Source organism: Paroedura picta, chromosome 9 (genome assembly GCF_049243985.1).
Source record: "Paroedura picta isolate Pp20150507F chromosome 9, Ppicta_v3.0, whole genome shotgun sequence".
Lineage (NCBI taxonomy): Eukaryota > Metazoa > Chordata > Lepidosauria > Squamata > Gekkonidae > Paroedura > Paroedura picta.
In genome coordinates this window covers 82,611,847-82,627,506 of record NC_135377.1, presented here as the reverse complement: position 1 = coordinate 82,627,506, position 15,660 = coordinate 82,611,847, and the positions used below count along the sequence as shown (strand labels likewise).

Below are 15,660 nucleotides of genomic sequence, written 5' to 3'. Positions count from 1 at the left end.
GTGAATTAATTTTGTATAGATTTCTAAATTTGTTCAACATTTATCAGGTGATAGGACCATATATGGTCATGTTGACCTTCCCCACCCCTTCCCAAAATGGCCAACGATGGGCCTGGAGAGGCTGGGGAGGGGAGAGGCCCCAGGTGGGCGTGTCCACAGCTCTGCTCCCCAACCATATTCTCTATGATCCTGCCACTTCTGGGGTTTCTCAGAGTCTGAAGAATGTTTCAGGGGTTTCTCAATAGTAAAAAAATTGAGAAAGTCCGATTTAAACAAACAAGGACGGACAAGCCAGGGCACTCTTTGCTTTAGAATTGTTTGGGACCCTTTTCATTCCAGTGAAATTACGATGAGAGCAGAGGTCCCACAAAACTAAGGGACGTGACCACTGTACAGGCTTCTGCCTTGCTGCTTTGGAACATTCTGGAATGCTTCAAAATGACACTTGTCTTTTCACAGTATGATAGCCTCTATTTTGTCATTTTAGCTTCTAGGGAGAGTTATAAGTCAGGGTAAAACGGTAGGAGCTGCTATTAACTGTAGGAAGTTGTGGAATCAGCTCTTCCCAGCTGTGCCCACCCACCGTGGGCAAACGGTCATGCAACATAAACAGCCGCATTAAAACAGGGGAAGAGTGGGAAATAGCCCCACATCTGCTTGCACTAGGATTCAGTGCAGACAAACGGAAGTTCTTCATTCTGCAAGTAGCTTTAACTTTGGGAAGTCACTGTCCCAGAGCATAATAGTGGCCACTAACTTTAATGGCTTTAAAGCAAGGGGACTGGATAAATCCACCAAGGACAGATTGACCAACAGCTATCTCATGGAGCTGCTGGTTGTCTTGCTTAAATCACAAGGCAGGGCTTTGGCCCTTATGTCCTCCTGGGAGCATCTGGCAGGGCACTGAGTGAAAATGGAGGCTGGGCTAGACAGACCATTTATCGGAGGCTCCGGGTTGGACACAATGGGTTGGCAGAGAGTCTCACAACAGAGGCTGATTTCCCTCTTGTCCACTTTGACAATCCGCCAGGGGGCTGCTATCATGTGGGATCTGCTCCTCCTGTTATTTCATCCCTTTGGAGAATGGGCGCCCATAACATTATTGTCAGCGGATGAACTTCTTAAGGGTTCTCAGTGCAAATACCCACCCCATACCCACCTGGGAGATTCTGGATTATTTAGCTACAGCTGATAGTGTACCCGACTTTATTGGGGGTGGCATTACTGGGGACTCAGTAGAGAACAGGCAGGTTTAAAGCAGAGCTGGGCAGAACTCACGGCTTATTATATTAGTTCAAGCCGGCGATCGATTGCAAAAACTAATCTGCAGAGTAAGAATAAATATCCGGTAAAGGTTAGGGCTTAATCACATGTCTAGAAGTTCACAACTCTCAATTTACAGCTGGTGGACTCTTTGGTAACCTCGCAAATTCACTTTTGACTTGAACTGAAGGTGACTCCACTGGAAAAGCACAGATCAACAACAAAATCAATTACATTCTTTGTGATCCTCATTTGAATTGTTCTCGTTCCTCGTAATAATGCTAATGGCAAAGCCCATTGTGATAAGTCAGCCAAAGTCAACTCATGCCAGGCGGGCAGGATTACCCAAAGCATCTCAAGGCAAAATGCTTTGGCCAAGGCAAATTCCATGACTAGATCTGTATTTTTTTTTTAATGTTAAGTTCCTTACTTTTTCTATCTACCCCATATTTACACTGACATCTAGTGGCTGTTGGAAAGACATTTCAAAAAGCATTCCTTTGGCTGAGGACATTTACTTTACCCATCATGGATCCATTTAAAAGTAACAACAATGAATTAACCACTTCCAGATCAATGTTTTGCCTGGGAAAGGAACCGTTAATGTTAAGTCTGCTGGAGGAAATCTCATCCTTTTAAATATGAATAGCTCCACAAGATCATTAAATGGACCAAATTGTGTGATATAGAATCATAGAATCATAGAGTTGGAAGGGGCCATACAGGCCCTCTAGTCCAACCCCCTGCTCTACGCAGGATCAGCCCTAAGCATCCTAAAGCAGTGGTCCCCAACCTTTTTATCACCGGGGACCACTCAACGCCTTTTACTGAGGCCCGGTGGGGGGGGGGTAGTTTACTCCTCTACTCTCAACCAGTGCCCTAACGCTCTCTGATCGCTATGGTAATGTTTAAACATCCCTTCAAAATAAGATACAGACACACCACAACAATGAAGTGTGTTGTAAAGGGCTGGGGGGGGATGAAGTAAAGGGCCGGGGGGGGGGAGAAGGCGTCCTTCGGGGCCCACCTCCAATTAGTCGAAGGACCACATGTGGTCCACAGCACACAGGTTGGGGATCGCTATCCTAAAGCATCCAAGAAAAGTGTGTATCCAACCTTTGCTTGAAGACTGCACACAAGTGACTCAAAATGGGTAGCGGCAGAAGAAAGAAAGAACCCAGTGGCACCTTCAAGACTAACTAAATTTGTGGCAAGTCAGGAGCTATTGTGAGTCACTGCTCACTTCTTCAGATGCAGCTAGGAGTCGGTCTGCCCTTATAGCTTAGAGAATGGAACAAGTTCAGATGCTTAGTAGGCTAATGACAACATCAAGTGTGACTGGATTATGGGTGATATGCAGATGGGTAGTAGGTATGGTAATGAGAAAGGAAATCTAGATCTCAATATGCCAGCTGCACATACATCAACTAGGACAGGGGTAGTCAACCTGTGGTCCTCCAGAGGTGCTGGCAGGGGTCATAGGAATTGTAGTCCATGCACATCTGGAGGACCACAGGTTGACTACCCCTGATCTAGGGTGTTTTGCTTTGTGGGAAAGCCCCCCCATCAACTCTTAGCCCTCTTCCCTGTTTGTGTATTTTTATGTGATTACATTGTTTGCTTTTATCCGTTTATATTACGTTATACATATACACACACACAAACACACACCCCTTATATTTTATTTATATAAGACTATATATAACTATAACATACACACACGCGGACACACTAAAAAAAAAGCCGTCTGAGTCTGCGGAGGATCTTCCCTCCCCCCTGCACTTACTGGTGGGCCAGGAGTGCAATGGAGGAAAGGTCACCAGAGTGTTCCTGGCCGGGCTGGAGGGGGCGAGCCATGTCCGGACTTTGAGCTTCGCGCCTCCCGATTGGCCCAAAGATCGGACAGGCCCCACTGACTCTCCTCCCACTTATCCCTTACCTTTTTATTTAATAGCACAAGCTGTTCCAGATATAACATTTTTAATAATGTTATGTGTGTGTGTGTGTGTGTGTGTACTCTAACTGTTTTTAATGGCTGGAGTGCTTTAACCTTTTCTGCTTTAATATAGGCTGCCTTGGAGCCCTGAACTGGATAGAAAGGAGACACAGAAATATGTAAAACAAGTCAACAATGATGCAACTACCTATAATTAATACTGTGTGGGATGCTGCTGAGATGTATTTTATTGTACTTTGTTGTGATCTTTAGGATTTCATGCTCTTTTGAGATTCTGTTTTAATTCGTCGTAAGCCACCAGGAGCCGGCACTGCCAGGAGTGGCAGGTTAGAAATTGAAGGAAATATATCAATAAATAATTGATCCTGCAGATGTACCTGTCAGGGCAAGACTGCTGCTAAAGAAGAGCAGCTCCGAAATGAAATATAATAATACTACTTTTAAAATTAGCACAACGAGGCAAACATGCAGGACTGATTTTAGACAGCACTTGGGAAAACAAAACTACAACTCACCAAGAATTATTCTTACAGAAGTTACTGACCTGAACAAGATACAGGTAGCGGTCTCTGCCATGCATGTGGTGTTTCTTGCTTTTGCAAAGGAACACCACCAGGTAGGATGAAGACAGGAAGATCACCAAGCCTGCTGCTGTTCTGTAGAAGACAGGATCTCAGTGAGATCAGTTTTAGGATTTAAAGCCATCTGAGTTCCTAATGCACAGTTAAAGAAAATGTACAAAGCATTCAAAGTAAATGCTTCACCCAGGTGCTGTTACCTCTGGGACTCATCTTGCTTTGTCAGGGGGGGCAGTAGAAAGGCTGGGGTGTGGTTTGCTCCTTCCAAGGTAACTGTTCTGAAATGCAACTTAGCTAGGCTAAAGTTGTATATCTTCTTTTACTTAGACCTGTATCATCTGACCATGATGGCTGTTTTCCATATATGTGCTCTAATTTAATCTTTAGTAATAAAGTTACTTTCCAGATTAAGAAAGTAGACTGAGATTCAAATCCTACCATCACACCGAGAATCACTCTTACACACTAAGGGACACACACACACACACACACACACACACACACACACACACACACACACACACACACACACACACAGGATGAGCTTAAAGAAGTTAGAAGCAACATGCCCAACATCCCAGATGTCCTTTTACACAAAAAGGGAATGCAGCTCATTGATAATGCTGTTTCTGGGAAAACAAAACCTGCTAAAAATGTATTCATTCAATCGCTCTCAAAAAAACAATGCATTTCCTAGAATAATAGAGTTGGAAGGGTTATCTAGTCCAACCCCCTGCACTATGCAGGACACTCACATCCCAATCACTCATCTACTGTAACCTGCCATCCCCTTCAGCCTTCACATAATCAGCCTCTCTGTCAGATGGCTCTCCAGCCTCTGTTCAAAAATGTCTAAAGATGGAGAACCCACCACCTCCCAAGGAAGCCTGTTCCACTGAGAAACCGCTCTAACTGTCAGGAACTTCTTCTGGATGTTTAGATGGAATTTCTTTTGAATTAATTTCATCCCATTGGTTCTGGTCTGTCCCTCCAGGGCAAGAGAGAACAATTCTGCTCCATCCTCCATATGGCACCCTTTTAAATACTTGAAGATGGTTATCAGATCCCCTCTCAGTCTCCTCTCTAGGCTACACAGACCAAGCTCCCCCAACCTTTCTTCATATGTCTTGGTCTCCAAACCCCTCACCATCTTTGTTGCCCTCCTTTGGACACGTTCCAGTTTGTCAACATCCCTCTTCAACTGGGGTGCCCAAAACTGAACACAGTACACATAATTACATTATTTAAATTCTGAATAACAACAGTGCCAGAGGGCTGCCAGGAGAAATTCTCACCCAATGACAAAAATTCTATTTAAATTATTGTGTGCTGAATGAAGAAAAACTGGGAAAACCAAGAAAACAATGAGTTTGTGTGCTTACACCAGAGGAATATTTTGATCTCTTCCTACGACAGGCATCAAGGGGAAGACTGACAGAAGCAAACAGGAAAGAATCCAGCTTAGAGCCGCTGCCTAAAACAAAACAAATTCGTAGAGGGTCACAGGCAGAAACAGAATTAATGGTGACATCTGAAATGAAAAGGTTAAAAAATAAGTCACGCTAAGGTAAAGTTATGCCAATCTGCTATGTGAAAGCTTTGAATAAGGAAATGATGCCTGGGGCATCAAGATGCAGTCTTGGGTCTCATAATACATTTCTAAGATGGCCTCAATGAGTTTTCCATGACATACGATGTTTTCTAGCTGGATCTAAGCATGGTACATGCTAAATTCACACTATGACTGTTTTTGCACTAGGGATATCGTTCAGATTTGCATTTTAAATGGTTAACTCTTTTGCCCGTTTCCACACCTCTTCGGGCGCAACCTAAATTGCTCCTTCATATATCTCGTGGCAAAGGAATCCCCAGAAAACTGGTTTTCATTTTTAATGTGGGGACTGAAAGGGTCTAATTCAGGGATGTCAAATGCAGAAGTGCGTGCAACCGGGTTTTCCCCCCCACCCACTATTTTGAGTTCTTTGGGACCACCCCTTTCCTCATCACACTCCTTCCTCCATGCTCTGTCGGACTCCGTGCGGAAAGCATGTTGTGAATTTCAGCCTGGGAAATAAGGGGAGGAAAAGCCCAACCTGGCCCCTCCCACTTCCAAATACACTTAGGACAGGTATCAGCAGGCACTGTGATGTCCAGGTCAACCATGTTGAGGATTCTTGGCATATAGAGTGTACTGAGAATTCATGACCAATCCATTAAAGATGTGCACGAATCAGGGAAATGCAGTTCGGCTTGGTTCATGGTGTTTCCAGTTAGTGAACCATGAACTGTCCCAAAACATTTGGCTGCCAAGCAAACTGGTTCTGTTCAATACCCAGTAGAATGTCCCCCCTGCCCATCATACTAGAGATACCAAACTCCCAGGGATCTCCAGCTGATTCTTCTCTATCTGCCCTCCGTTAGTTGAAGATTGGCTTACAAGGTCTGCCTGTCATTTCTCCAAAAAGCACTTTCCTGGGAACCACATGAATCCAGATGGTTATTGACAGGTAATCATTTTGACAAATGCTGGTTTGGGAGCTTACAGAACAGATCCTGTGCAAGCTAGAGACATCAGATTCACCAGGGACCTCCCGTCCAGAGGCTTTCTCTGGAAAGCCTTGAAATTTCTGCTTCCCCTTGATGCTCTGAAGTGTTGTAAGCATCTAGATTGAGTGGAGACAGTCTGTCTGGAAATGTATCCATTAACGAACCATCATGAACAGCTATGAACAGCTGGAAAGTTTATGGAAAGTTCATGCTGGTTGACAGGCCGTGAAATTCATGCCGCAAATCATCCAAAATTCATCATGAACTTTAGTTTGTGACCAACTCTATTCACCACAGTTTGAGATAAGAGGCAAGGGTTCCCATTGTAAGGTATGTAACACTTTAGGAAGATCTCTCTGATTCTTCTAAGGCAGGCATTTACTGGAGACCACCAACTTCTCAGAGCGGCACAAGTCTTTTTTTCATCCAGACAACCCACAGGCCCATGAAAGAATTAACTGCAGGGAAATTCCCATGTAAGTATAAGATGGACAAGACAACTCTTTGTATCAGAACTATCAGACCTCCCTGGCAGCAAATACCTTAGCTTGAGTCCACAGCCGACCAACCAAGGGCCACACTGAAAAGGTGATCAGGCCAAAACTGAGTGTGGAGCGGTAGAAAAAGGAGAAGACCTAGTTTGAACAAATGTTGACAAAATAAGGTGAGGGGAAAAAACAAGAGATATATTTGCATGACAGTTTCATCAAAAAAGTGAATAAATCGGCACATTACTTACTAATATTTCAATTCCCATAATAGATACTAGTAGAAACCCAATAGAATGAGTCCATGGGATGTTCCGGAGAGACGAGACCAGTGTTTGAGTGATGGGGTATCTGTTGGGAAAAAGATTCCAATTGGGTGATCTCAGAGATGAATAAATGCCGAAGAACCAGAAACATCACTACTCTTGCTAGCTTCTTATTTAGCATTTATTTGGAAAACAATCCAAAAATAAATTAATTGAAAGTAACTTTTTACTGTCTTATTGACTAAAACTTGTCACAGGAAAAGCCACTGAACATACTTAATCATTCTTACTATTGCATGCTATTAGTTAAATAGACACACATATTTGTATAAAAATTTCTCAGTAAGAAAGAATTAAACAGCTACAAAAGGCAGCCAAGGAAGAGCATAATAGAACATGGTAGAGGCCATGTTGGATCAGGACAGTGACTTATCCAGTCCAACACGTTGTATCACACAGTGGTTACACCCAGGGCCATCGGGAGGTCCACCATTGGCAAGGGGGGCCCTTCAGTGGAATCTCAAGGACTGGGTTTCCTGTCAATCACTTTCAGAGTCCAGCCTTTACTTTCTTCCTCCTTTCCCAGACCCCAAAGTTCATCAACGTCCAATCTGCCCCTACTATGATTTCATGACTTTGTAATAAGGACAGAACATGACCGGCTCTTTATTGAATGACTAAACTATTAGCAGTTCAGCTGAAGAAAACCTGTTATCAGCTGCTAGGTTAGCTTTTGCACAAAACTGGAAGGGCCAGGAGTCAGAGTAATTTCAATAGATGACTCCCTCTGAAAAGTAATCTCAATGACAGAGTTGGATAAATTGTCAAGTATCTCGAAGGGTCAATATACAGGTGTTTTTTTTTTTACAAACTTGGAGCCCTTTACTAAAGTATATGGAACTATGTCTGGAATGGTCTCAGCAGCTTTTAGGCTACAGGTTATGAGATGGGCAAAGACTGATTTGAAAGAATACTGTGTTCTATTTTTCCCCCCACGTTTTCCATGGATTTAAGAAGCTGTTTTTCTTTCTTTGAGACCGAAGCACTACCAACGTGTAATGAAGATGAAACACTGAAGACTTAGAGGAAGGGGGGGGGGAGGTCATAACTAGGTTTTCGATATTATGTAAATTTCCCCTTTTCTATTCTGTATTCATAGAGTCTTTATATAACGGGAATTTGTTATGGAAATTTATATGGGGCTTTTCTGTTTGCTTTATATAGAATTTAATGTATTATGAAATACATTGAAATAAAGGACATTTGAAACTGAAGCTGAAAACAAGAAAACTGGAATCTGGAATCAAACAGGGTTGGCACCCAAGGATCACAAACTGGACAAGATTTTCTTGTGCCTTCCATCTCACCAAATGCTCCAAGATTCTGCACCCAAGAAAGCAGAGGATTCTCAGAAATAGCATGGGAGTTTGTACCTTGCGCACGCACTTGTGTGTGTGTGAGAGAGAGAAGGGGATAGGCACATTCCCTTTGCTATTACAGCAAAGGTCAAGTTGGCAGAAGAACCTGTTTGACCCATATTTTTTTACTCACCTACAGACCTCATCATAGGATTTAGCATCATGGTTTACAAATAACCTTTGGCTTATAGCTCTGAGGGATACATCCAGAAGCAAAAATAGCACATACTGCTCAGGAAAAATTCCTATTTTTACCACGTTATTAATATTAAGGACTTATTATCTAGATCAGAGAGCCTCTTGTGGTGCAGAGTGGTAAGGCAGCAGACATGCAGTCTGAAGCTCTGCCCATGAGGCTGGGAGTTCGATCCCAGCAGCCGGCTCAAGGTTGACTCAGCCTCCCATCCTTCCGAGGTCGGTAAAATGAGTACCCAGCTTGCTGGGGGGTAAACGGTAATGACTGGGGAAGGCACTGGCAAACCACCCCGTATTGAGTCTGCCATGAAAACACTGGAGGGCGTCACCCCAAGGGTCAGACATGACCCAGTGCTTGCACAGGGGATACCTTTACCTTTTTATCTAGATCAGAAGCTGTGAAGGGGCATGGGATGGGGGATCTGGGCTATCTTCTCAGTTCCTACTCTTCTTTCTGACCTACATGAAGAACAGGTGGGGGGAGGGAGCAAAAGGAGAGCTAAAGGTGCAGATAGTGGTGTCAGTTCTGGGGCAGGGCAGGGGGAGTGGCCAGATGACATCATTTGCGGGGGCCCTCAAAGTCTGAGCAATTCTTTCAGGGGTTCCTCCTTGGTTCAAAGGTTGAAAAAAGCGGGTCTAGATATTCACACCCCTTTGCAGCCCCTCACTATTAAATTCATTAATGTATTTGCTTGGAAAGTTGCGGTTATATATTACAAGATTATTCTTGCTTTTCCCACAAAAGTTTTCCAACTTGAACACCCAGTGTTACCATTACTTTCTAACTCATGTTGCCTTTTGGGGAAGCCAGGTATATGGAACAACCTGAAAGGTTTTGAGAGAGATCATTCAACACAGACAAGCAACTACCAAGCAATTCAAATACACCAGCTCAAGAAAATTTGGGATGTTCATTTTAAAACTTACTCTTTTAAAACTGCATACCATATAGGGACTGGCAACAGACAATATATGTAATAGGTCCACGGCAAGCTCTGAATGAGCAGAAAAATGGCTATCAGTATTCCAACAGCAGAACAGGCATACCGGAGAAGACTGATGATCTCCTAAAAATCAAGCAGATACTTATAAATATTGACCTGATATTTTAAAATGTATCTAAGATACCAGATTTACAGTGTTCACCTATCTTGTAGTATGTGGAATCCTCAGTTCAAAAACACACAGCTACTTATTTGCATGGAGCTAGATATTACAACAGAGCCTCTTGTGGCATAGAGTGGTAAGGCAGCAGCAGACATGCAGTCTGAAAGCTCTGCCCATGAGTACCCAGCTTGCTGGGGGGTAAATGGTAATGACTGGGGAAGGCACTGGCAAACCACCCCGTATTGAGTCTGCCATGAAAATGCTAGAGGGCGTCACCCCAAGGGTCAGACATGACTCGGTGCTTGTACAGGGGATACCTTTACCTTTAGTTATTACAACACAGGGATGCTGCATTAAAAAATTATAACTCTACTCCGTAATATATGACAAAGCATGCCTATATCTCAATGACATTCAATGGCGTGTTCTTCTGCTCCTCCCCTCCACTAACCCCAATCATTGCTGTGGAGCACCACTGCAGAAACCCCCAGCATCCTTGCATGTTGTAAGTTCTGCTACTTGTTACAGAGAAGGCAGTTCAGCAGAGGGCTACCATTTTCAACAGCAGGCCTGCCCTTACCACTGTCATGTGACCACAGAGCTCCAGGTAGTGATGCCAGCTTCCAGGTGAGACCTGGAGATCCCCTGGAACTACAACCCATCTGCAGACTAGAGGCATCCATTCCACTGGAGATGGATCCTTTGGAGGGTGGACTCTTGGGCATTGTACCCAACATTGCTCCTGTCCTCCCCAGGCTCTGCCCTCCAAAATCTCCTACAACTTTGTAACCTGAAGCAGGCAATCCTACACAACATTGGCTGTCTGAGTCTTTGAATCTCTCCACCTTCAATCCATAATTCATAATTCAAAGCTCAGAAGTAGTGAAGCCAACCTCCAGGGGAGGCCTGGGGATTCCACAGAATTATAGCTCGTTTCCAGACTACTAATATCAGTTTCCATGGACAAATGATCAGTTCCCCTGTACCCCACTGAAGGTCCCTGTCCCCCCCAGGCTCCATGCCCAAATCTCTAAGAAATTCTCAACCTGGATCTAGCAACCCTGCCCCCCATCCCCCATTAGTAGGCGGGGCGGGGGGAACCCGGCAACTCTAGCTCCAAGGTCTACAAGAACTGGCCTATTCATTTCAAATGATGGAGCACATCTACACACAATTTGTTTCCAAAACAAATTGGAGAACTTGAATTAGACATGAACACTGAACAATTTCAATCAAAGACAGAGACGTTTTAAAGAACATATATAGTCTATAAAAGCACAACAACTCTTTCTTTTCTTTTTTTCCCAGGGAATGGCTTTTAGTCTCCTAATATATTTAGCTGTTGGAAGCAAATAGCATCTTGCTAATAAATATCTAGATTTTAGGGCATTGTAGAGTAATCAATAGCTGACAACCATAAAATTGGTAGTGGGGATATACCCACACCCTGTACAAATCAGTAAGCAACCCAGACTAATCACTAAAAATAGCAAAATCAGAATCCAGTAGCACCTTTAAGACCAACAAAGATTTATTCAAGGCGTGAGCTTTCGAGTGCAAGCACTCTTCCTTAGTCTGCACTCGAAAGCTCACACCTTGAATAAACCTTTGTTGGTCTTAAAGGTGCTACTGGATTCTGATTTTATTGTGCTACTTCAGACCAACACGGCTACTCATTGGAATCTAAAAATAGCAAGGCTTTTTTGTTTGTTTATTTGTTTCTCAATGGTCAAAAACTTAGGAAAGGCTGCTCTAAGGGAACAAACACCTTAGACCAGGGGTAGTCAAACTGCGGCCCTCCAGATGTCCATGGACTACAATTCCCTGGAGCCCCTGCCAGCGAATGCTGGCAGGGGCTCCTGGGAATTGTAGTCCATGGACATCTGGAGGGCCGCAATTTGACTACCCCTGCCTTAGACATTGGTGGCCATCAGAAGATTCGTTCACTTCCTTCTTGCTGGAAGGAGGTGTTACCCCCCCCTTTCGCAAAGTCTCTAAATGAAAGCTAATTTCCCCAACTAATAATAAGATCCTACCTATTTGGGTAACACGTTCTTAACTACTACACCATGTTCTTAATCACTGCACCATGCTGGCTCACTAGCTTTTGCAATTACACTCCTGTATATCCCAATTAAAGTTTATGTAGTTAACCACAATTCCCTGGTGGGGGAATAATGGCAGCTCACCACCAAGTCTATAATACACACATTTTAGATTCTGAGTACTGAGAAAGACAGAGAGAGAGAGAGTTAGAAACAGAGATGTAAAGACAGACATGTGAGATTCCAGTTGGGGAATACTACAACACTTCTTTTTTAAAAATTATTATTATTATTATTATTAATCTGTTACCCACCACTCCCAAGAAGGGTGTCCAAGTTAAAACTCCAATTAAAAAACCCATTAAAAAGGACAAGACATACTGACATCTAGTGAAGATGTAGCTGAGTGTAAAGGAGCCGTCTCAGATAGTGGACCTTGCAAAAATCCTGTCAATTATCTCGAGAACTAATCTATCTCTGCTGCAGATCGGCTATACGACATAAGGCCTTATTACTGTTGTCCATATGTCTATGCCCGGAATTTGTTTCTGTTTTAAATTTAGTTTTAAGTATATCAAATCTTATGCCAATAAAGGTATCTGAATCTGAAATCTGAAATACTGATACAAAACCAACAACCCAGCAACATGGCGGACCCCCCCCCCACACACACACACACACAATCCCCAACTCCTATTACAACTATTACTCTCTCTGATGGCCACCTATACCGAGTCTCTGGCATTTTTGAGAGCCAGGAGACCTTGGAATAATACATGCTATGGCAAGCAGAAAGAGAAGCTCCACTAGGAAAAGGATCTCCTCCGTTGCATAAACATGTTTTTTAATTTACGCGAGGACACCGTTGGATACAACGAAACCGTAATTTTTATATTTCTTTTTTTTTAAGCTGTTAAAACTCATAAAACAACAGCATCAATAGCACAGCATAAATGGGAAATAAAGCAAATCTATGGCCGAGCTGCAAAAAATGATAGTGATATTATTCTAAGACTAGTAATAAAGACCGCTGTAATTAAAATACAGCGGGCGCTAGGCAAGGGAGCCCCCGGCAACCACGCTCCGCGCTCCTCCGATGCGTCAGGCCACCGGCAAGGGAGCAACTGCGAGCTGCGCTCTTGGTGGCAGGGCGGGAATCGGCTGGGCCTGGCTGATGGTCTGCCCGGAGGAAGGGGCCAATCGGCACCCTTCCTCATCCCGGACAAAGCCCGCCCTAACTCCTCCCACTAAGCCCTTACAGCTTTATTTAGTCCGCGGTGCCCGAGGTGCTGCGGGCTGTGTTAAGATTATATTGTGATGTAAAGAAGTGGACAGTGGCTCCTGAGAGCCCCAAATTTTGTTAAGTCTTGAAGGTGCTCCTGGACTCTTGCTCTTTGAAATGACAGTAAGCAATGTTTAAGTGATAAAAACCGTTGGATTATTTGCCAAAGTTACTAATACTTTGCACTTTAAATATTATGTTTTTAAGAAAACCTTTAAAAGAGAATATTTACAGAGGTAACATTTCAAAGTTTGGAAAATTTTTAAAGACATTTTACGGCAAATACCAAGTCTGAAATATTAGCACTCTAAATGTGTTTGGCATTTATTTGGAAGTCTTTGCAAAGCCGGCTTATATCATTTTACACTAGACATCGTAAAAGGTCAGAAGTGCGCTCAGAATAATTTATCAGAAAACAGTTTGAAAGCTGAAAGAACTAGAGTATATACCAGCAAATGAAAAAAACTTTTGTTAGTAGAGCTATAATTTTCATCCACTTATATAAGCAGAACCTTTAAAACAGCCTTTCTCAATTTTTTTTAGCATTGAGAACCCCCTGAGACATCCTTCAGGCTTCGAGAAACCACAGAAGTGACATGATAGTGCCGAATATGCTGTGTAGATGCGCACCCGAGGCCCCTCCCCTTCCCACCCACTCCAAACCCATCATTGGCCATTTTAAGGGGGGGAGGTTGACATGACCATATATGATCATATCACCCCATAAATAGTTAACAAATTTAAAAAATATATTAAAAAGTTAATCAAATCCCATCCACCCAGGAAACATTTCCAGGGATGATCAGGTTACAAAGATGGCCCATCTGCTTAAATTTGAGGAGACCTTAATCCTGTCATCTGAAGAAGAAGAGTTGATTCTTATATGCCATTTTTCTCTACCCGAAGGAGTCTCAAAGCGGCTTCCATTCGCCTTCCCTTTTCTCTCCCACAACAGACACCCTGTGTTGTGGGTGAGGCTGAGAGAGCCCTGTTATTACTGAAGAAGAAGAGTTGATTCTTATGTGCCACTTTTCTCTACCCGAAGGAGTCTCAAAGTGGCTTCCATTCGCCTTCCCTTTCCTCTCCCACAACAGACCCCCTGTGAGGTGGGTGAGGCTGAGAGAGTTCTGATATTACTGAAGAAGAAGAGTTGGTTCTTATATGCCACTTTTCTCTACCCAAAGGAGTCTCAAAGCGGCTTCCATTCGCCTTCCCTTTCCTCTCCCACAACAGACACCCTGTGAGGGAGGTGAGGCTGAGAGAGCCCTGAGATTACTGAAGAAGAGGAGTTGGTTCTTATATGCCACTTTTCTCTACCCGAAGGAGTCTCAAAGCGGCTTCCATTCGCCTTCCCTTTTCTCTCCCACAACAGACACCCTGTGAGGGAGGTGAGGCTGAGAGAGCCCTGAGATTACTGAAGAAGAGGAGTTGGTTCTTATATGCCACTTTTCTCTACCCAAAGGAGTCTCAAAGCGGCTTCCATTCGCCTTCCCTTTCCTCTCCCACAACAGACCCCCTGTGAGGTGGGTGAGGCTGAGAGAGCCCTGATATTACTGAAGAAGAAGAGTTGGTTCTTATATGCCACTTTTCTCTACCCGAAGGAGTCTCAAAGCAGCTTATGGAGTTTTGCAGAGCCACAATTCAGCCACCCCTGTACTACACAAAATGGTTTGGTCTGACCAAGCAAAGAATGAAACACATTTTCAACTAACCTTATTTGGGGTCCTCCAGGTCAGACCCACTTGTGCCTTTGCAATGACCAGAATCACATAAGATGTCCACCCCACAAAACTCAGGGCAACGCTTAAGCCGAGGAAGAACCTGTCATAGGTATGATAGTACAGCAGCCCTTCTAAAGCAAGACCGATCAGCTGACGGCAAAGAGATACCTGTGGAAAGGAAAGGAACAGGAAAGAGTCACTTTACGGAGCTGAAGTCCAACTCTGGGTCTGCGGCACCCCAGTGCCTGCCTAGGAAGGACCGAATGGCGACACAATGTTCAGATCATCAATTCTTCCCCTTGTGTGTTTTTTTTAACTTTAAGAAAAAAGATTAAATGGGAACACTGAGCTGAGAACAGAAACCTCTTTTTCCCCTTTGTACATTTCAAAACTCTTTAGCTCTTTATTAATTATTTAATTGTACAGTCATAGAAACATAAGAGATAAAAACAAAAAGCTTTTATTACTCCAGCATTAGGAACAGTTTGTAGCTATATTAAGATCTAAGCTAAAAGTTGTACATTCCAAACTGTACCTCCCCAAACTGCTTGGTGAGCAGCCCAAACAGCCCAAGTTTCTCAGACCTTGGAGAGGGAAGCAGAGTCAGGACTTCCATGGGAGACCACCAAGGAAGACTGGGGGGCGACACGTGGAGGAAGGTGATGGCCAACCACCTCTGCCCAGAATGCCCTGTGGATGGGGTGACCAGGAGTTTGCTACAGCTCCACGGCAGGTTCTTCTCCAATCTGCTTTGCTCCATTCATGGCAGCAAAAGAGGATTTTTAACTGCAAA

At 43.6% G+C, this 15,660-nt stretch overlaps 1 protein-coding gene across 1 annotated transcript in view; it reads right to left on the bottom strand.

Moving 5' to 3' along the window:
• PIGN (phosphatidylinositol glycan anchor biosynthesis class N) overlaps positions 1–15,660 on the bottom strand; it is a 90,540-nt gene that overhangs the window by 37,922 nt on the left and 36,958 nt on the right. The window contains exons 15-20 of the mRNA XM_077351173.1: positions 14,859–15,035; positions 9,640–9,779; positions 7,085–7,184; positions 6,888–6,980; positions 5,181–5,272; positions 3,765–3,876 (exon numbers count right to left, since the gene is read on the bottom strand). Of these exons, the coding sequence (XP_077207288.1) occupies positions 3,765–3,876; positions 5,181–5,272; positions 6,888–6,980; positions 7,085–7,184; positions 9,640–9,779; positions 14,859–15,035 (714 nt within the window). The remainder of the gene's footprint in view (positions 1–3,764; positions 3,877–5,180; positions 5,273–6,887; positions 6,981–7,084; positions 7,185–9,639; positions 9,780–14,858; positions 15,036–15,660) is intronic.